The sequence below is a fragment of the Rhinoraja longicauda genome, chromosome 2 (assembly GCF_053455715.1).
Source record: "Rhinoraja longicauda isolate Sanriku21f chromosome 2, sRhiLon1.1, whole genome shotgun sequence".
NCBI classification, from domain to species: domain Eukaryota; kingdom Metazoa; phylum Chordata; class Chondrichthyes; order Rajiformes; family Arhynchobatidae; genus Rhinoraja; species Rhinoraja longicauda.
In genome coordinates, this window is record NC_135954.1 from 710,122 (window position 1) to 733,364 (window position 23,243).

General features: G+C 45.8%; 1 protein-coding gene across 3 annotated transcripts in view; it reads right to left on the minus strand.

The window, feature by feature from the left end:
- Window positions 1–23,243, minus strand: part of ulk4 (unc-51 like kinase 4) — a 434,415-nt gene that overhangs the window by 346,543 nt on the left and 64,629 nt on the right. For 2 of the 3 annotated variants that reach the window (XM_078413790.1, XM_078413774.1), the window contains exons 13-14: window positions 22,812–22,889; window positions 21,093–21,153 (exon numbers count right to left, since the gene is read on the minus strand). In XM_078413790.1, coding sequence (XP_078269916.1) covers window positions 21,093–21,153; window positions 22,812–22,889 — 139 coding nt within the window. The remainder of the gene's footprint in view (window positions 1–21,092; window positions 21,154–22,811; window positions 22,890–23,243) is intronic. The other variant, XM_078413782.1, reaches the window with a different exon arrangement.

Below are 23,243 nucleotides of genomic sequence, written 5' to 3' on the forward strand. Positions count from 1 at the left end.
AGCATCGGAGGCATACCCTGTTCCCGTAGATTGTGGCCAGTCAAACCACACAGTCATGGGAATAGTGGTGCGGATGCCAGTGTTGGGCAAGACGACAAGGCCCGCACCAGTGTACAGGGTGGAGAACATTGGAGTCCTTCAGGGGGGGAGCCCATATTCGCTATGCAGCGGTCCCATCGCACGTCATCCGCTGGGAGCAGTCGATGACGGGCACTGACCTCTCGGGGTGTCGGAGCCGGGGAGCACATATCATATTGTGTCCTCAGCACTTGAATGCCTTTTCAGAACAGCAATGCGGGTTCAGGACTGCTGGCGCGAAGCCTATGAATTGTACCTTGGAGGCAATGGCACAGAGCCATGTGCCCCCACAGGTGGCATACATAGGGGGTGGTACCTATTGTGTTACCACGGCAGCGCAGTACTATCGACACGGACAGCACGGTTCGTGTCCGGTAAGAGACAGCAGCTTCTGTTTTAAACCCAGGGCAGAGGTTCAAGTGGCACAGCAGCGAATTGTCCCCATTCCTGAACCCTCCACGGTTCACCTAACTGTACAGGAAAACTTCACCGACCTGCAGCGATTTGTAGCGCATTTCGGGTACGCCATTCCCCCTCTCCCCGAACATCTCACAACCCTGTTAAAGGCAGTCGCCGTGTCGCAAAGACATTTTTACACCCTGGAGCAAAAGACCGTAGAGATAGGGTCCAAAATATTGGACATCGTGATCCCACCATGGTGGGACCTGTTCACCAATATCGAGGTCCCGTCTTGGGTTAGGATAGCGTCACACGCATTAGTTGTGATACAAGCAGGGATAGTCTTATATTTGATATGCGTAAAATGTAAAAGAGGGCAGCACCTCAATAACAGAGTACATCAAGGGGAATGGAGAGACCGTTACGTGCGGGTGGGCGAGCAGGACCCAGCCGCAAGCTGCTAGGAGGACGTGCCCCCTCCGCACCGAGTAGACTGTGTTTTATATTGTCCCCTTCAAATTTGTATAGACTGTTTTTGTATTGTCCTCTTCGAATTTGTATCAAGAATGATTGTGAAGGAATGTACAAAATGTATCGTTTTGCTGTTGTGTTGTTTTCATGTCCTACATTAAAGCTGACACCAGTAGGAGGATGGCGGAGGCATCGGCCTGGGACAAGGTGTAAGTGTATATGTCTGACATGAAAATGTACATACTTGTAATATAGTTTTGCCCGGGACACGGGCAGTAAAGGTCAGCCTAAAAGATGGGGACTGTACGTTCGCAATGAAACACTAGTTTAGTTAAAACCTCAGGGGTCTGGATATGGAGAATCGGGAAAACATTGCTCAACCACATTATTTAATTGATTCGATAAGCTGGGGTTATGCAAATCAACAGGAGGGACTGTAAGATTTGAGAAGTTTTCCCTCATTTGGAAAGCAACACAAAACCAAAGAGCTGCAGTTTGGACATTTTAAACGAGAGACTGGGGCTGATAGCGGAGAAAGGCTGCGGTCAGATTAACAAAGGATGTCACAATCCGTGGGTCCTAAAATGGCCGCAGGACCTCGTGACCAGCCACAAAAAGTAAAAACCTTACATCCCAGTCTCTAGGTTTTCTGCAAAGCCATGGCCAGAACAAAGGATGGGTATTGGCCATGCAGAAACCTACGAAACCAGGTCGGAGTCCAGACACTGGGGCGCTGACATCAGCATACTCACAATGCCCCAAGCCGACCTAAACAGTTCATCTCGTTGAGGGGGCACAATAGCCCATAGAAAACTACCTGGTAGGTGATGGGAAACCAGTTAACACCCATCACTTCACAACGAAATACCAATTAACACCGTCTGGCCATCCCCGGTATCCCCGAACATAAGCGCAGATCAGAAGAAAAACTCATACATATCTTTTTGAACAAAGAGATTCCAAGATCTGGCGGGAGATAGGACGGGTCAGAAATAGTATAACTGGCCACTACTTTTGGGTGAAAAAGTTAAGTCAACTGAAGTCAAGAAGAGAGTCAGAAGGAAGTCAAACGAATGCAGGAGGAAGAAACGACAGGCAAAAAGAACGGATGCAAGAGAGAGGAACAGGCACGCAACTCGAGAAGAAATACTGCAAAACGAACAGCCAGTAACCCCAGTAATAGCCTCATGGTGAGCATGTACTCCAAATCCTACATATCCTGGACATAGTTTAGTGTAGAGGGGAGGGTGGTTTGAATAAACGTGGGTGTGTAAAAGAGTGTGTGTTGGTCAATTTTGCGATGTGTCGTACGTTCCCCATCTTACAGTCGTGTATATGTCTTATAGAACTGTGTGTGTTTTATCATTCATAGTTATAAGTATTCGTGTGATTCGGTATGTGTTTTATAGACATGTATTATAGAACTGTATAAGTATTCATGGACAATAGTCCCAAGTGCTGAATAAAAGCCTTTTCATTTAAACCCTGGTTTTAAAATCTGGTCTGGTGGAATTTTTCTGCACTATAAACGCTCCTGCATCTAAGTCCAGTGTCTAGAACCGTAAGGGGTGAGTGGGTCGAACCACTCACGGGGAACCAGTGTGCGCGGCCTGGTCAAGGGATCAGAGCAAGGCACGGGGACCTTAGGTCGGGCGAAAGCTCGGCGCAGAAACCCCTTACAGCTCGATCTATGCCTCTCATAATTGTATATACCTATCAGGTTTCCCCACAACCTCCAGGGTTATCACAAACAGCAGAGGTCCAAGCACAGATCCCTCCACTGGTTACAGTCCTCCAGCTGAATATTGCCCTGTCGTGCTGACTGTCCTTAATTAACCCATTCTCTTCCAAATGGGAATCAATCCAATCCCAAGATTCCCCCCCAATAGTTTCCCTGCCATGATCATGTGGCTCTCCAGCCTGATTCCCTTGATTCTCTCTACTTCCCTTCTTAAATAAAGGAACAACAGCAGCTACTCTCTTGCATTCTGGGACCTTGCCTGTGACTAGAGAAGACACAAAGATCTTTGTCAAGGCTCCTGTCATTTCCTCTCTTGCCTCTCTCAATAACCCGAGATAGGGCATCAGGCCCTGGGTCCTCTCATGATTGTGGACACCTCTATGGGACCACCCCTCAGCCTCCAATGCTCAAAGGAATAAACTTTCGCATTGAGTGGTTGTTTGAGCTGCAGAACTGAACAAATATCAGGGAGAAATTTTACAGTAGTATGAGTAAACTACAAAATGTTGCAGGTACCCAGCGGGTCATGAAGCATCTGTGGAGGGATTGACATTTTGGGTCAAGACCCTTCTTCATAAGCTGGTACAAACAGGAACAAGCCAGGGGGGGCACAAAGATCTGCACACGCTGGGAATTAGAAACAAAAACAACGTATTGGAAATACACAAAGAAGGACACAACAAGCTGGAGTAACTCTGCAGGTCAGGCAGCATACAGTGCATTCAGAAAGTATTCAGGCCCCTTCACTTTTTCCACATTCTGCTACATTACAGCCTTATTTTAAAATGGATTAAATTGTTTTTTATCATCAATCTACACAATACCTATAATAAAAGAGCAAAAACAGGTGTTTAGAAATTTTTGCAAAGTAATTAAAAAGAAATAACTGAAATATCACATTTACATAAGTATTCAGACCCTTTGCTATGACACTCAAAGTTGAGCTTAGGTTCATCCTGTTTCCATTGATTATCCTTGAGATGTTTCTACAATTTGGTTGGAGTCCACCAGTGATAAATTAAATTGATTGGACATGATTTGATTCATCACAAAAAGGAGATTGCGGACCACTTCACCCACAAGGAGCCACGATGACTTTGGCAGGGAATCCAGCACCTCACAAATGACAAAACCAGCAACTACAAGATCGCTGATGCAGACGCCTCGTTGGCAGAGGAGCTTAATGGCTTCTTTGCCCGTTTTGAGGTGAGAGCCGCAAAGTTAGTTACACCATCTACACCTGCCTTCAACAGCCACACGCTCACGGTACAGGAGCATGAGGTGAGGCGTGTGCTCAGGGCTGTCAACACAAGGAAGGCTGCAGGCCCGGATGGAGTGACGGGAAGGGTGTTGAAAGAATGTGCAGACCAGCTCTCAGTGGTCTTCACGAAGATCTGCAACCTGTTCCTGTCCAAAGCCATCATCCCATCCTGCCTGAAATCCGCAACAATAATCCCACTGCCAAAGAAACCAGTCATCCATGATCTCAACGACTACCGTCCTGTTGCACTAACCCCAGTCATTATGAAGTGCTTTGAGAAGCTGGTCCAGCAGCACATCAAAGCCAGCCTCTCAGCCACTATCGACCCACACCAATTCGCTTACAGATCAAACAGGTCTACAGAGGATGCCATTACTACTGCCCTACACACCGCACTGACCCATCTTGAGCGGCAGGGCAGTTACGTGAGGATGCTCTTCATAGATTAGAGTTCAGCATTTAACACGATCATCACGGACAGACTGGTTTCTAAACTAACTGATTTAGGACTCTCCCAATCTATCTGTAACTGGATTAAGGACTTCCTGACCAATCGGCCCCAGATGGTCAGATTAGGCCCTCACACATCCTCCACTCTCACAATCAGCACCAGCTGCCCACAAGGATGCGTGTTGAGCCCCCTTCTCTACGCCCTTTACACCCATGACTGCACCCCCACTCATCCTACCAACACCATCATCAAGTTTGCGGATGACACGACTGTGGTTGGACTCGTCTCAGGAGATGACGAGACAGCCTACAGAGATGAAGTCCAAAAACTGATAGGATGGTGTGCGGAAAACAATCTGGCTCTGAATCCTTCCAAGACAAAAGAACTCATAATAGACTTCCGAAGACACAATACGGGCTACACACCACTGCATATCAGCGGGGTTTGTGTGGAAAGGGTCCCTGCCTTCAAGTTCCTGGGCACGCATATTGCTGAGGATCTCTCCTGGACCACAAACACCATAGCGGCAGTCAAAAAGGCACAGCAGCGGCTCTACTTTCTGAGGATCCTCAGGAAGAACAACCTGCAAGAGCAGCTGCTAGTGACTTTCTACCGTTGCACCATCGAGAGTGTGCTGACGTACTGTATTTCTATGTGGTACACCAGCAGCTCAGAGGCAGACAAGAAAGCCCTTCAGAGGGTCATCAACTCTGCAAAGAAAATCATTGGTTGCCCACTGCCCTCTCTAGAGGAACTTTACTCCGTCCGCTGCCTCAGCAGAGTAGCCAACATCCTGAGGGATCCTTCCCACCCTGGTCATCAGCTGCTCCAACTGCTGCCCTCTGGTAGACGGTTTAGGTCCATTACATCACGGACTAATAGACTCAAGAACAGCTTCTACCCCAGCGTCATACGTGAGCTGAACACTGCCAGACACTCACATAAAACTGAATGGAAGGAACGGAACTGATCGGAACATTGTCAGTTAATTGTCAGAAAACATAAGCCTCAATTTAATACATGTTTACATTCTACTGCACTTATATTGCTTAACATTTGCTAAACTTATTACATGTTACAACCAACCGCACCTTATATTTAATTACATTATTTCTTTTATTTTTAAAAAAAAACGGCACTTGCAATATGTTAGCTTGTTTAATTCAGTAGATTAGGTTTAGCTTGTTATGGATAAAGGTTTATCCTTTGTACTGTCTGCTGTGTGTGATTGCATCATCTGGACTGTCTGACTAAGTCTGAAGGTCGTGTCTGACTAACTTGATTGAATTTTTTGAAGGGGTGACCAAGGAGGTAGATGGGGGTAGTGCAGTGGATGTGGTATACATGGATTTCAGTAAGGCTTTTGACAAGGTCCCACACAGGAGACTAGTCAAGAAGGTAAGAGCCCATGGGATCCAGGGCACCTTGGCAAAATGGATAAAAAACTGGCTTAGTGACAGAAGGCAGAGGGTGATGGTAGAAGGGTGCTTCTGTGACTGGAGGCCGGTGTCCAGTGGGGTGCCGCTGGGATTGGTGTTGGGTCCCTTACTGTTTGTAATCTACATAAATGATCTGGATGTCAACGTACAGGGCATGATCAGCAAGTTTGCAGATGACACAAAGGTAGGGGGGGTGGTGAATAGCGAGGAAGGGATCTGCAAGCTGCAGGAAGATATAGATGAGATGGTCAGATGGGCGGAGCAGTGGCAGATGGAATTTAATCCTGAAAAGTGCGAGCTGATGCACTTTGGCAGAAATAACTTGGAGAGGGAGTACACCATGAATGGAAGGACCCTAGGGAAGACAGGGGTACAGAGGGACCTTGGAGTACAGGTACACAAGTCCTTGAAGGCAGCAGGACAGGTGGACAGGGTGGTTAAAAAGGCATATGGGTTACTGGCCTTCATTAGCCGGGGCATCGAATACAAGAGGACCAGGGCTGGGAACTGAATATTCAGGGGTACACAACGTATAGAAAAGACAGACAGGTGGGCAGAGGGGGTGGGGTTGCTCTGATGGTAAGGAATGATATTCATTCCCTTGCAAGGGGTGACATAGAATCAGGAGATGTTGAATCAGTATGGATAGAAATGAGAAATTGTAAGGGTAAAAAGACTCTAATGGGAGTTATCTATAGGCCCCCAAACAGTAGCCTCGACATAGGGTGCAAGTTGAATCAGGAGATAAAATTGGCGTGTCAAAAATGTAATGCTACGGTGGTTATGGGAGATTTCAACATGCAGGTAGACTGGGAAAATCAGGTTGGAAATGGACCCCAGGAAAGAGAGTTTGTAGAGTGCCTTCGAGATGGATTCTTAGAACAGCTTGTACTGGAGCCTACCAGGGAGAAGGCAATTCTGGATTTAGTGTTGTGTAATGATCCTGATCTGATAAGGGGACTAGAGGTAAAAGCGCCATTAGGAGGCAGTGATCACAACATGATAAGTTTTACTCTGCAAATGGAAAGGCAGAAGGGAAAATCGGAAGTGTCAGTATTACAGTATAGCAAAGGGGATTACAGAGGCATGAGGCAGGAGCTGGCCAAAATTGACTGGAAGGAGGCCCTAGCAGGGAAGACGGTAGAACAGCAATGGCAGGTATTCCTGGGAATAATGCAGAGGTTGCAGGATCAATTTATTCCAAAGAGGTGGAAAGACTCTAAGGGGAGTAAGAGACACCTGTGGCTGACAAGGGAAGTCAGGGACAGCATAAAAATTAAGGAGAGGAAGTATAACATAGCAAAGAAGAGTGGGAAGACAGAGGATTGGGACTCTTTTAAAGAGCAACAAAAGTTAACTAAAAAGGCAATACAGGGAGAAAAGATGAGGTACGAGGGTAAACTAGCCAATAATATAAAGGAGGATAGCAAAAGTTTTTTTAGGTACGTGAAGAGGAAAAAAATAGTCAAGGCAAATGTGGGTCCCTTGAAGACAGAAACAGGGGAATTTATTATGGGGAACAAAGAAATGGCAGACGAGTTAAACCGTTACTTTGGATCTGTCTTCACTGAGGAAGATACACACAATCTCCCAAATGTTCTAGGGGCCGGAGAACCTAGGGTGATGGAGGAACTGAAGGAAATCCACATTAGGCAGGAAATGGTTTTGGGTAGACTGATGGGACTGAAGGCTGATAAATCCCCAGGGCCTGATGGTCTGCATCCCAGGGTACTTAAGGAGGTGGCTCTAGAAATAGTGGAAGCATTGGAGATCATTTTTCAATGTTCTATAGATTCAGGATCAGTTCCTGTGGATTGGAGGATAGCAAATGTTATCCCACTTTTTAAGAAAGGAGGGAGAGAGAAAACGGGTAATTATAGACCAGTTAGTCTGACATCAGTGGTGGGGAAGATGCTGGAGTCAATTATAAAAGACGAAATTGCTGAGCATTTGGATAGCAGTAACGGGATCATTCTGAGTCAGCATGGATTTACGAAGGGGAAATCATGCTTGACAAATCTACTGGAATTTTTTGAGGATGTAACTAGGAAAATTGACAGGGGAGAGTCAGTGGATGTGGTGTACCTCAACTTTCAGAAAGCCTTCGACAAGGTCCCACATAGGAGATTAGTGGGCAAAATTAGGGCACATGGTATTGGGGGTAGGGTACTGACATGGATAGAAAATTGGTTGACAGACAGAAAGCAAAGAGTGGGGATCAATGGGGCCCTTTCGGAATGGCAGGCAGTGACCAGTGGGGTACCGCAAGGTTCGGTGCTGGGACCCCAGCTATTTACAATATACATTAATGACTTAGACAAAGGGATTAAAAGTACCATTAGCAAATTTGCAGATGATACTAAGCTGGGGGGTAGTGTGAATTGTGAGGAAGATGCAATAAGGCTGCCGGGTGACTTGGACAGGTTGTGTGAGTGGGCGGATACATGGCAGATGCAGTTTAATGTAGATAAGTGTGAGGTTATTCACTTTGGAAGTAAGAATAGAAAGGCAGATTATTATCTGAATGGTGTCAAGTTAGGAGGAGGGGGAGTTCAACGAGATCTGGGTGTCCTAGTGCATCAGTCAATGAAAGGAAGCATGCAGGTACAGCAGGCAGTGAAGAAAGCCAATGGAATGTTGGCCTTCGTAACAAGAGGAGTTGAGAATAGTAGCAAAGAGGTCCTTCTACAGTTGTACCGGGCCCTGGTGAGACCGCACCTGGAGTACTGTGTGCAGTTTTGGTCTCCAAATTTGAGGAAGGATATTCTTGCTATGGAGGGCGTGCAGCGTAGGTTCACTAGGTTAATTCCCGGAATGGCGGGACTGTCGTATGTTGAAAAGCTGGAGCGATTGGGCTTGTATACACTGGAATTTAGAAGGATGAGGGGGGATCTTATTGAAACATATAAGATAATTAGGGGATTGGACACATTAGAGGCAGGAAACATGTTCCCAATGTTGGGGGAGTCCAGAACAAGGGGCCACAGTTTAAGAATAAGGGGTAGGCCATTTAGAACGGAGATGAGGAAGAACTTTTTCAGTCAGAGAGTGGTGAAGGTGTGGAATTCTCTGCCTCAGAAGGCAGTGGAGGCCAGTTCGTTGGATGCTTTCAAGAGAGAGCTGGATAGAGCTCTTAAGGATAGCGGAGTGAGGGGGTATGGGGAGAAGGCAGGAACGGGGTACTGATTGAGAGTGATCAGCCATGATCGCATTGAATGGCGGTGCTGGCTCGAAGGGCTGAATGGCCTACTCCTGCACCTATTGTCTATTGTCTATTGTCTATAAAAGTAGGGGGATAATGATGGAATTGTACAGAACACTGGTGAGGCCACAGCTGGAGTATTGTGTACAGTTCTGGTCACCACATTATAGAAAGGATGTGATGGCTTTGGAGAGGGTGCAGAGGAGATTCACCAGGATGCTGCCAGGGATGAAGGGCCTCGGCTATGAGGAGAGACTGAGCAGGCTGGGGTTGTTTTCCCTGGAGCAGAGAAGGCTGAGAGGGGACATGATCGAGGTGTACAAGATCATGAGGGGCATAGATAAGGTAGATGGCGGGGAACTTCTTCCACTGGTGGTAGGTTCAACAATGGGGGGACATAAACATAACACAAAAAGTAAGGAGATTTGTGTTTGGTAGATTATTTCTTTGTTGTAACAATGCTTCTTGGCAATAACTCTTATACCGTTGGAAAGCCTGTTTATTTCCCTTTTAAATGGTGCCACATTTGTAAGGAACATGCATTTGTGGGATGAGCAGCAGAGCTGAGTATGTGGGTTGCGCCCATGAAAAATCTGCCAAATCTTCTCTGCCAATGCCAAACAGCTTATTCTGCCATCGACTCTTGTTCGGTGTTGTTTGGTGGATTGGATGATTGAAGTCTGAAGAAACAAGACATATTGGCAATTTAACAATTTATTCATTTAATAAACAGGAGCCTCAGTAGCGTGTGGAAGAACCATACACAGCCACAACAGCCTGGCACCTCCTCCTCATGCTGGTCACCAGCCTGGTCACACACTGTTGTGGGATGGCATCCCATTCTTCAACCAGCATTTGTCGCAAGTCAGCCAACGTGGTTGTGTTGGTCACTCTGTCACGAACAGCACGCCCAAGCTGATCCCACAAGTGTTCAATGGGGTTGAGGTCAGGACTGCTGGCAGGCCATTCCATCCTCTCCACTCCCAAATTCTGGAGGTAGTCTCTGAGAAACCCTGCTCTGTGGGGGCGAGCATTGTCATCTTGGAGGATAGAGTTAGGTCCCAGACTGTGGAGATATGGGATTGCCACTGGTTGCAGAATCTCATCTCGATATCTCTCTGCATTGAGATTGCCTCCAATGATGACAAGCCTCGTTTTATCCAGTGAGGGAGATGCCGCCCCACACCATCACACTGCCTCCACCAAAAGATGTTACTCTATCGGTGCAGCATTCAGCATAGCGTTCTCCGCGTCTTCTCCACACTTTGACCCTATGATCCAACTGCCGTAGGCAGAATCTGGACTCATCGCTGAACATAACGTTCCTCCACATGTTCAGGTTCCAGTGCACGTGTTGCTGACACCAGCGCAAACGGGCCTGACGGTGAAGGGCAGTCATGGCAGGCCTCCTGGCAGCCCTGAGACCGGAGATCGGCTGCGTGCAGTCTGTTCCGAATTGTCTGGGCAGAGAGCCGTCGGCCATATCGTCCTGCAAACCTTGACTGCAAATCTGTAGAAGACAGCCTACGGTTCCTAAGTGCTGACAGGGTGCGCAACCCATATACTCAGCTCTGCTGCTCATCCCACAAATGCATGTTCCTTACAAATGTGGCACCATTTAAAAGGGAAATAAACAGGCTTTCCAACGGTATAAGATTTATTGCCAAGAAGCATTGTTACAACAAAGAAATAATCTACCAAACACAAATTTCCTTACTTTTTGTGCTATGTTTAGATATAGGGTAAGGGGAGGGAGGTTTCGGGGGGATGTGAGAAAGAACTTTTTCACCCAGAGGGTGGTTGGAGTCTGGAACTCACTACCTGGGGTGGTGGTGGAGGCGGGAACACTCACAACGTTTAAGAGGCATTTGGATGGGCACTTGAAATGCTACAACATTCAGGGCTACGGTCCAAATGCGGGAAAATGGGATTAAAATTAGACTGTGTTTGGTAACGGGCGGCACGGACACGATGGGCCGAAGGGCCTCTTTCTGTGCTGTAGGACTCTATGACTGCTTTAATTTCGTTGTACTTTGTGTAGTGACAATAAAGGTTTTTACATTTTAACATTTACATTTACATTACATTTTACATTACATTTACATTTACATTTGGAAAGGCACACACCTGTCTATATAAGGTCCCACAGTTGACAGTGCATGTCAGAACAAAAACCAAGTCATGAAGACAAAGGAATTGTCCGTAGACCTCCAAGACAGGATTGTGTCAAGACACAGATCTGGGGAAGGGTATAAAACAATTTCTGCAGCATTGCAGGTCCCAAAGAGCACAGTGGCCTCCGTCATTCTTAAATGGATGAACTTTGGAACCACCAGGACTCTTCAGAGCTGCCCAGCCGAACTGAGCAATCAGGGGAGAAGGGCCTTGGTCAGGGAGGTGACCAAGAACCCGATGGTCACTCTGACAGAGCTCCAGAGTTCCTCTGTGAAGATGGTAGAAATTTCCAGAAGGACAACTATATCTGCAGCACTCCACCAATCAGTCCTTTATGGTAGAGTGGCCAGACAGAGTAGAAGTAGAAGGCACATGACAGCCCGCTTGGAGTTTGCCAAAAGGCACCTAAAGGACTCTCAGATCATGAGAAACAAGATTCTCTAGTCTGATGAAACCAAGATTGATCTCTTTGGCCTGAATACCAAGTGTCATGTCTGGAGGAAACCAGGCACCGCTCATCACCTGGCCAATACCATACCTACGGTGAAGCATAGTGGTGGCCACAGTCTTAGAATAAAGGGGCTATTTAAAACTGAGGTGAGAAGGAATTTTTTTACCCAGAGAGTTGTGAATTTGTGGAATTCTCTACCACAGAGGGCAGTGGAGGCCAAATCACTGGATGGATTTAAGAGAGAGTTAGATAGAGCTCTAGGGGCTAGTGGAATCAAGGGATATGGGGAGAAGGCAGGCACGGGTTACCGATTGTGGATGATCAGCCATGATCACAATGAATGGCGGTGCTGGCTCGAAGGGCCAAATGGCCTCCTCCTGCACCTATTTTCTATGTTTCTATTCAACTCTATCTTCTCCATTCTTTTTACTCGTGCTCACATGTCATCCACTGAGAAGAAAACAGGGCTCCACCCCCACACCACCAGTCATTAAGTCAACTGGTCATCGTCATAGAGTCATAGAGAGTCATAGAGTGATACAGTGTGGAAACAGGCCCCTCGGCCCAACTCGCCCACACCAGCCAACAATGTCCCAGCTACCCTAGTCCCACCTGCCTGAGCTTGGTCCATATCCCTCTAAAACCTGTGCTATCCATGTACCTGACCAGCTGCTTCTTAAACAATTGGATAGTCCCAGCCTCAACTACCTCCTCTGGCAGCTTGTTCCGTACACCCACCACCCTTTGTGTGAAAACGTTACCCCTCAGATTCCTATTAAATCTTTTCCCCTTCACCTTGAACCTATGTCCTCTGGTCCTCGATCTCCCTACTCTGGGCAAGAGACTCTGCATCTACCCGATCTATTCCTCTCATGGTTTTGTACACCTCTATAAGATCTCCCCTCATCCTCCGACGTTCCATGGAATAGAGACCCAGCCTACTCAACCTCTTCCTAGAGCTCACACCCTCTAAGTCCTGGCAACGTCCCCGTAAGTCTTTTCGAAACTCTTTCAAGCTTGTCTGCAAATTATCGAGATATCTCTCCCTCTGTCCTCGTTCACCATTCTGACTGACCCTTTCAACATCTAGTTCATTCTTCATCTATGTCAATGGAAACTGGTTAGTAGACATGAGGGGGGGGGGGGGCATAAAATTGTAAGCATACTACCTGATAATCACCAGGAACATGTTCAGCTATGAATTCAATGAATATAAAAGTATCCTCGACACAAAGAAGACTGCAGAAAGTTGTAGACACTTCCTAGTTCATCACGAGTACTGACCTTCCCACCATCAAAGTGATCTACAGGAGGCGCTGCCTCACGAAGGCTGCTAACATTACAGACTCGCACAACCCCGGCAAGACTCTCACCTCGCTGCGACCATCGGGAAGGTTCAGGAACCAGAAAACCGTGACCTCCAGGTTCAAGAACAGCTTCTTCCCAACAACTATCAGGCTCTTGAACACTGCACAACACTGACCTCAGCAACTGTGAACTTCTTAGCTAGTTTAGTTTATTGTCGTTTTTGTTTTAGTTGCACTTTTATTCTACGGTTTTGTACTATAATGGTCTGGTTACCTGGCACTACTGGTATTACTAATCATTGCATGTTTATTCGTGTGCTATTGTATTACAGGTCCATAAAGCTGCAGATAGACACAAAAGCTGAAGTAACTCAGAGGGATAGGCCGCATCGCTGGGTAAAACGAATGGGTGACCCTTCTTCAGAAGCTGCAGCAAGTAGGAGTGTTGTTGTTCTATTGCTAGTACACTGACAATTAAACACTTGGCTTGAATCTTGAGATGAATGATATGAATGATACTTTATTACCACAGTGAGATGAATTGCTCGCGGTGCAAATCTGAATGCTGTTTCCTACATTTCTCACAGACAACCTCGCAGATCCCAAATGAGCGATTTGTATCCGATTGAATTAATCTCAACAAGAGCTCAATCACTGAAGTTACCTGGTGATTTCTTTCAAACTCTGCTGATAGAAGAATCTGTTCAGCATGCAGTTGACAAATTGCTATGACATTTCCCTAAATCCTCCTTCCAATTAAACAAAGCCTGCACAGAGCCTCTATTACATCCCATTAGCCAGTTAGCCTATTAGCTTAAAGATAAGCAAAAATACAGCTTTTCCTTATGAAGGCAGATACAAATGTTAACCCAAGTGAGGCCTGAAGTACTATCAACAAGATGCCACTAAATTATTGATAGTCACCAATCACCAATTATGAAAAATATTTATTTAAAAATAATAATGTGTTCCTCACCATAATATGTAATTAAAGTGCAAACAATAAGCTTTATAATAATGTCCAGAAACAGCTTTCCAATAACCAGTTAAGAATACAGGGTTTATGCCAATTGAGTATTAAAGTTCGAATATTATTTGGGACTGTTTTGTTGGAATTCATACAAGATTCCTACAGAAGGTGACCAAAATTGAACACATTACTCCAATTGTGGCCTCACCAACATATTGTGGAACTGTAGCATAACATGCAACAACCTAACAGTCTTTCCAGGTGAGGCAGAGGTTCACCTGCACCTCCTCCAACCTCATCTATTGTATCCGCTGCTCCAGATGTCAACTTCTCTATATCAGCGAGACCAAACACAGGCTCGGCAATCGTTTCGCTCAACACCTCCGCTCAGTCCGCCTTAACCAACCTGGCTCAGCACTTCAACTCCCCCTCCAACTCCCTGTCTGACCTTTCTGTCATGGGCCTCCTCCATTGTCATAGTGAGGCTCACTGCAAATTGGAGGAACAGCATCTCATATTTCGATTGGGCAGCTTACACGCCAGCGGTATGAACATTGACTTCTCTAACTTCAGATAGTTCCTCTGTCCCTCTCTTTCCCCTACCCCTTCCCAGTTCTCCGTCTTCCTGTCTCCTACTACATACTATCTTTGTCCCACCCCCTCCCCTGACATCAGTCTGAAGAAGGGTCTTGACCCGAAACGTCACCCATTCCTTCTCTCCTGAGATACTGCCTGACCCGCTGAATTACTCCAGCATTTTGTAATACCTTCGATTTGTACCAGCATCTGCAGTTATTTTCCTTCCCAACTACTATACTCAATACCCTGACTGATGAAGCCCAATGTGCCAAAAGCCTTCTTGACCACCCTATCTACCTGTGATGCCAATTTCAGGGAACTATGTACCTGTGCTCCTAGATCTCTCTGCTCTACAACACTCCCTGTCTACCTGTGATGCCACTTTCAGGGAACTATGTACCTGTGCTCCTAGATCTCTCTGCTCTACAACACTCCCTGTCTACCTGTGATGCCACTTTCAGGGAACTATGTACCTGTGCTCCTAGATCTCTCTGCTCTACAACATTTCCCAGGGTCCTGCAATTTACTGTGAAGGACCTGCTTAGTTTGACTTCCCAAAAGTGGTGTGTGGTGACTGATTACTGTGTTCACAACACCATGGATTACATCTTACTGTAACTCATGGAGCAAAATGTGTCATTTAATGGTGATTTCCTGATTTTAGTAATTTTGGCAGCAAATCATATTTTTGCATTTTTTATACACTAGCAGCCTAAACTTATTAGGTTAGAAAAAGAGGAATTAATTGTATCATGGTTACAGCGAGAGTATTAGTTTGAATATGTTCCTGATGTTGGGGGAGTCCAGAACCCTGACAGTCACAGTTTAAGAATAAGGGGTAGGCCATTTAGGACTGAGATGAGGAAAAACGTTTTCACCCAGTGAGTTGTGAATCTGTGGAATTTTTTGCCGCAGAAGGTAGTGGAGACCAATCCACTGGATGTATTCAAGTGAGAGTTAGATATAGCTCTTAGGGCTAATTGAATCAAGAGATACAGGGAGAAAGCAGGAATGCCGTACTGATATTGGATGATCAGCCATGATCACATTGATTGGGGTGCTGGCTCAAAGGGACAAGTGGCCTACTCCTGGACCTATTTTCTATTTTTTCAACATGATCAAGAGCTCAATTACCTCCACAAAATCAGAGGTTTCTCACCCCTGAATCAGAGGTTATAGACTGACCAGGTTCAAGCTTGCAAAGTATGCTGATCTTTACCATTGAGTGGTGTGTTGTTAAAGGTGGATACTTTGGAAATTCTAAATCCACTCTCCAGTTTATTCAGAAGAAAAAAAGGACAATTCAAATAAAATTTTGGCCAGTGTCCTGACTAACATTATAGGCCAAATGATCAGATTTCAATGCAAGCCAACTCCACATCTCCACTGAAGATAGACACAAAAAGCTGGAGTGACTCAGCGGGTCAGACAGCATCTCTGGAGAAAAGGAATAGGTGATGTTTCATGTCAGTCTCGACCCGAAACACCACCTATTCCTTATCTCCAGAGATTTTGTCTGACCCGCTTAATTACTTTAAACCAGCATCTGCAGTTCTTTCCAACACACCCCACATCTCCACCACTCCCTTCCATACCAGAAACAATTCCTGTCTAATGTCGTCATGAATGAATCAAGAGTTCCAAGGTGGGAAGTTAAGCCTATAGTTTTAGCAAGTCATAAATGCTTGCGCTGCCAGTGAATCACTTGGCCTGCAGAAGCTTGCCCTGGAACGGTCTCACATCTCACTTTCCAGCAGTTCCCCAAGCTGTGGTGTTCCATAAGTTCATATGTTTCATGTATCTTGTTGTGTTTTATGACTGTTGGCAGACCAATTTCCCTCCTGGGATAAATAAAGTTCTATCGTATCATATGTTCATAAGTGATAGGTGCAGATTTAGGCCAATCGGCCCGTCGTCCACTCTGCCATTCAATCATGGATGATCTATTTCTCCCTCCTAACCCCATTCTCCTGCCTTCTCTCCATAATCCCTGACACATTTATTAATCAACAATCTATCTCTCTCCGCCTTAAAAATATCCACTGACGGCCTCCACAGCCTTCTGTGGCAATGCATTCCTCAGATTCAACACCCTCTGACTAAAGAAATTCCTCCTCATCTCCTTCCTAAAGGAACGTCCTTTAATTCTGAGGCTGTGCCCTCTGGTCCTAGACTCTCCCACTAGTGGAAACATCCTCTCCACATCCACTCTATCCAGGCCGCTCACTATTTGGTAAGTTTCAATGAGGTCCCGCTTCATTCCATCCCAACATTCCACTCTATTCATCTTTCCACTACCATTAAACCTCACACCACAATACCCTCAGCTCTTCGGAAAGTCCCATTTGCAATAAAAAATAAACTGCATCTGGGAACAGTACAGTCTGACGCTGGTGAATCTGTGCATATCATTGCCACAGACAATGGAGGCCAAGTCAATGGATATTTTTAAGGTGAAGAATGACAGATTCTTGATCAGTAAGGGTATCAGGAGTAATGAGGTGATGGCAGGAGAATGGGGTTGAGAGGGAAAAATAGATCAGCCATGATTGAATGAATCAGCCGAGTAGCCTAATTCTGCTCCTAGAACTTATGAAGTATAATCTCAAATGTGACTTAGAGACATAAAGGACAGAAACTAATGTGGCAGGGGGATGGGAGCATGAGCAGAGAGACAGAGGGGTGTAAAATGAGGGTAGAAGCAATAGGTAGCAAGGTGAACAGTAAAAGTGGCAGGCAGACAAATCCAGGGCAAAAATCAAAAAGGGCCACTTTTCAACATAATTGTATAAGGGGTAAGAGTGTTGTAAAAACAAGCCTGAAGGCTTTGTGTCTCAATGCAAGGAGTATACGTAATAAGGTGGATGAATTAAATGTGGAGATAGTTATTAATGATTATGATATAGTTGGGATTAAGGAGACATGGCTCCAGGGTGACCAAGGCTGGGAGCTCAACATCCAGGGATATTCTATATTCAGGCGGGATAGACAGAAAGGAAAAGGAGGTGGGGTAGCGTTACTGGTTAGAGAGGGGATTAAAGCAGTGGAAAGGAAGGACATTAGCTTGGAGGATGTGGAATCGATATGGGTAGAGCTGCGAAACACTAAGGGGCAGAAAACGCTAGTGGGAGTTGTGTACAGGCCACCTAACAGCAGTAGTGAGGTTGGGGATGGCATCAAACAGGAAATTAGAAATGTGTGCACTAAAGGTGCAGCGGTTATAATGGGTGACTTCAATCTACATATAGATTGGGTGAACCAAATTGGCAGGGGTGCTGAGGAAGAGGATTTCTTGGAATGTTTGCGAGATGGTTTTCTAAACCAACATGTCGAGGAACCAACGAGAGAGCAGGCCATTCTAGACTGGGTATTGAGTAATGAGGAAGGGTTAGTTAGCAGTCTTGTTGTGCGAGGCCCCTTGGGCAAAAGTGACCATAATATGGTGGAGTTCTTCATTAGGATGGAGAGTGACAAAGTCAATTCAGAAACAAGTGTTCTGAACTTAAAGAAAGGTAACTTTGAGGGTATGAGACGTGAATTGTCCAAGATAGACTGGCAATTTATACTTAAAGGGTTGACGGTGGACATGCAATGGAAGGCATTTAAAGATTGCATGGATGAACTACAACAATTGTATTAAAACAAAAGAGGAAGCATATAAATTAGCCAGAAAAAGTATCATACCAGAGGACTGGGAGAAATTCAGAGTGCAGCAGAGGAGGACAAAGGGCTTAATTAGGAAAGGGAAAATAGATTATGAGAGAAAACTGGCAGGGAACATAAAAACTGACTGCAAAAGCTTTTATAGATATGTGAAGAGAAAAAGACTAGTTAAGTCAAATGTAGGTCCCTTGCAGTCGGAAACAGGTGAATTGATCATAGGGAACAAGGAGATGGCAGACCAATTGAACAACTACTTTGGTTCTGTCTTCACTAGGGAAGACATAAACAATCTGCCGGAAATAGCAGGGGACCGGGGGTCTAACGAGATGGAGGAACTGAGGGTAATCCAGGTTAGTCGGGAATTGGTGTTAGGTAAATTAAATGGATTAAAGGCCGATAAATCCCCAGGGCCAGATAGGCTGCATCCCAGAGTGCTTAAGGAAGCAGCCCCAGAAATAGTGGATGCATTAGTCAATAGACGTTTATTTGTCACATACACATAAATGTGTCGAGAAATGAAACATTACCCGCAGTTGAAACACTAAGACCAATAAGAATAATCAATAAAAATGCAATAACACATACAATCATACACTAACACCAAACAAAAGAAACATCCATCACAGTGAGTCTCCTCCAGTCCCTTCTCACTGTGATGGAAGGCCAAAATGTCTTTTCTCTTCCCTGCCGTCTTCTCCCGAGGTCAGGCTGTTGAACTTGCCACGTCGGGGCTCCCGACATTGGAGCGCCACGCCGGACGGTGAAAGGTCCACGGCCTATTCCAGGCCGCGCCGGACGGTGAAAGGTCCGCGGCGGGCCGACCCAAGCCCCGCGATTCGGGGCGGGCGAACACGCTGCCTCTGCCGCTGCCGTATCTCCCGATGTCGGCCCCCACCCAGGGGCCTGTGGGCTTCTGACGTCCACGCGGCCTGCGCCGGTGCCTCCGGAGACGAGTCGCAGCCGCTCCCGCAGCATCCGCAGGCAGCCAGCGCCGCAGGTGGTGAGTCCGGGCCGTGGGCTCTGCGAACCAGAGCCCCAGGTGGTCCCATGTGCATGGCCGGTGGTAGGCCGCAACGGGAACGGAGACACGACACAGAAACAAAGGTCGCGTCTCCGTTCGGGAGAGAGAATTTTTTACAGTTCCCGTTCCCTCCCACCCCCTCCCCCCCACATAACATACAAACACTACACCATATTAAAACTACAATTCATACAAAAACAACAAAAAACACAAAAGACAGACGGACTGCAGGCAAGCCGCAGTGATAATTTTTCAAAACTCTTTAGATTCTGGAGTAGTTCCTGAGGATTGGAGGGTAGCTAATGTAACCCCACTTTTAAAAAAGGGAGAGAGAAAACGAGGAATTATAGATCAGTTAGCCTAACATCGGTAGTGGGGAAAATGCTAGAGTCAGTTATTAAAGATGTGATAGCATCACATTTGGAAAGTGGTGAAATCATCGGACAAAGTCAGCATGGATTTATGAAAGGCAAATCATGCCTGACGAATCTTATAGAATTTTTTGAGGATGTAACTAGTAGAGTGGATAAGGGAGAACCAGTCGATGTGTTATATCTGGACTTTCAGAAGGCCTTCGACAAGGTCCCACATAGGAGATTGGGGTACAAACTTAAAGCACGCGGTATTGGGGGTTCAGTGTTGAGGTGGATAGAGAATTGGTTGGCGGACAGGAAGCAAAGAGTAGGAATAAACGGGTCCTTTTCGGAATGGCAGGCAGTGACTAGTGGGGTACCGAAAGGCTCAGTGCTGGAACCCTAGTTATTTACAATATATATTAATGATTTGGATGAGGGAATTGAATGCAATATCTCTAAGTTTGCGGATGACACGAAGCTGGGGGCAGTGTTAGCCGAGTGTAGGATGCTAGGAGGCTGCAGAGTGACTTGGATAGATTAGGAGAGTGGGCAAATGCATGGCAGATGCAATATAATGTGGATAAATGTGAGGTTATCCACTTTGGCGGCAAGAACAGGAAAGCAGAGTATTACCTGAATGGTGGCCAATTAGGAAAAGGGGAGATGCAACGTGACCTGGGTGTCATGGTGCACCAGTCATTGAAGGCAAGCGTGCAGGTTAGCTGGCAGTGAAGAAAGCGAATGGTATGTTAGCATTCATAGCAAGAGGATTTGAGTATAGGAGCAGGGAGGTTCTGCTGCAGTTGTACAGGGCCTTGGTGAGACCGCACCTGGAGTATTGTGTACAGTTTTGGTCTCCTAATCTGAGATAAGACATTCTAGCCTTAGAGGGAGTACAGAGAAGGTTCACCAGATTGATCCCTGGGATGGCAGGACTTTCATATGAAGAAAGACTGGATAGACTAGGCTTATACTCGCTGGAATTTAGAAGACTGAGGGGGGATCTTATTGAAACATATAAAATTCTTAAGGGGTTGGAGAGGCTAGATGCGGGAAGATTGTTCCCGATGTTGGGGAAGTCCAGAACCAGGGGTCACAGCTTAAGGATAAGGGGGAAGTCTTTTAGGACCGAGATGAGAAAACATTTCTTCACACAGAGAGTGGTGAGTCTGTGGAATTCTCTGCCACAGAAGGTAGTTGAGGCCAGTTCATTGGCTATATTTAAGACGGAGTTAGATGTGGCCCTTGTGGCTAAAGGGATCAGGGGGTATGAGAGAAGGCAGGTACAGGTTACTGAGCTGGATGATCAGCCATGATCATATTGAATGGTGGTGCAGGCTCGAAGGGCCGAATGGCCTACTCCTGCACCTATTTTCTATGTCTATGTTTTCTAAACAGGCCCTTCGGCCCAGCTCATCCTTGCTGACCAATCGACACTTGTCCTACTTGCCTGCATAGGGTCCATGTCCCTCGAAACCTTTCCTATCTATGTACCTGTCTTGTGTAGGAAGCCGTTGCTGACACTTACCTGAATAGGCTAGGATTCCGAGAGCCTTAGCATCGAACTTCGAGGGCACCGGCTTCAATATCTGTAACACAACATTCACAAATATATACGTTACTGTGACATTTTACAGCTAAAGAATTATGTGCTTACCACAACAGAGAAATTAAATCAAAATCAATTCAGATGAAAATTTGGAAACAAAATGCTGTTAAATCAATTCAGTTCAGCATAAAATTATGGTGTTCAAAACTCAGTTAAGCAAGGATCTTGAAAGATTTCTGAATGATGCTGATTAAGGGCGATTCATGGATCTAGTGTGATGCTCTGACCTGGCACAACTGCTCCCTTTATACCAAGGGTGGATGATCAGACATGTTCACAGTGAATGGCGGTGCTGGCTCAAAGGGCCGAATGGCCTCCTCCTGCACCTATTTTCTATGTTATTCTATGTTTCTATGTAAGGGTTGAACTAAATGTCTGAGCATGCAACCTATGTGCAGTCTGCTCAGATCACCAAACCAACAAAATCACCTCTCTTTAGGCATCACACTCAGCAAATTTGCTCCTTCAGAGAACATCTGCTATGGTGACTCAGTCTTGCCATTAAACATAGAATAGTACAGCGTAAGACCAGGCCTTACAGCCCACAATGCCCATGCTGAACATGACTCCAAGGTAAACTAATCTCATATGCCTGCACATAATAAAAATTAATAAGATAGAACAGAACATCGCAGGAACGGGCATTTTGGATGACAATGTTTGCAGCAAACCTGATGCCTAGCTGAACTGATCTCATCTGCAACAAGTGATCCATATCCCTCCATTCCATGGGCGGCACGATGGCACAGCGGTAAAGTTGCTGCCTTACAGCATCAGAGACCCGGGTTCAAACCTGACTACGGGTGCTGTCTGTATGGAGTTTGTACATTCTTCCCGTGACCTGTGTGGGCTTTCTCTGGGTGCTCTGGTTTCCTCCCACACTCCAAAGACGTACAGGTTATTTGTAGGTTATTTGACTTTGCTAAAATTGTAAACTGTCCCTAGTGTGTGCAGGATAGTATAAATGTGTGGGGATCGCTGGTTGCGCAGACTCAATGGGCCGAAGGACCTGTATCCTCGCCGTATCTCTAAACTAAACTAAATTCCCTGCAAATCCATGTGCCTATCTAAAAGCTTCTTAAATGCCACTATCATGTCTGCCCTACCACCACCCCTGGCAATGTTCCAGGCCCCCACCGCTCTCTGCCACGCACATCGCCATTATATCTTCCCCCTCGCACCTTATACCTCTGCCCTCTAGTGCTCACCCTGGGAAAAGGGTTCTGACTGTCTAATCTATCCATCCTCTCATCATTTTATATATTTCTATCATCTCTCCTCAACCTCCAAAGTTCCAGAGAAAACAATCTAAGTCTGTGCAAGCTGCAGCTGAAAGCCTGCCATCCAGGCAGCACTCTGATAAACCTCCCCTCTTTCTTGTGATAGACACTAAATGCTGGAGTAACTCAGCGGCACAGGAAGCATCTCTGAAGGAAATGAATGGGTGACGTTTCGGATCGAGACCCGTCTTCAGACTGAAAGGGGAAAAGGCAGGAGAATGGGGTCAGAAGGGAGTGATAGATCAGCCATGATTGAATGGCGGAGTAGACGATGGGCCGAATGGCCGAATTCTACTCCTATCCCTTATGACCTTATAATTGCAAATAAAGCAAATCCCTACAGCAAACTTTGAGTTACCTTGGGATTGTCCATAATTGGCGTAACGATAAGATCAGCATCCGTGTACACAAGTGCCTTGATCTGGGAGTTCATATCCTAATGGTTGGCAATATATAAAGATTCATGAGAACAATATGTTGCAAAACAAGTAATTAAATTAATCTCTGTACAATAACCATACATCAACATGCAACAACATTAAGCACTACTGTGACTATCACCCTTTATTCTTCATACATGTATATTTAGAATGGAAACTGGTGAATAACTACATTGTGCTAGTACTAGGATTTTCCCAGAAATACTAGGGGACCGAGGATCTAGTGGGAGGGAGGAACTGAAGGGAATCCACATTTGTTAGGAAATGATGTTAGGTAAACTGTTGGGACTGAAGGCAGATAAATCCCCAGGGTCTGATGGTCTGCATCCCAGAGTACTCAAGGAGGTGGC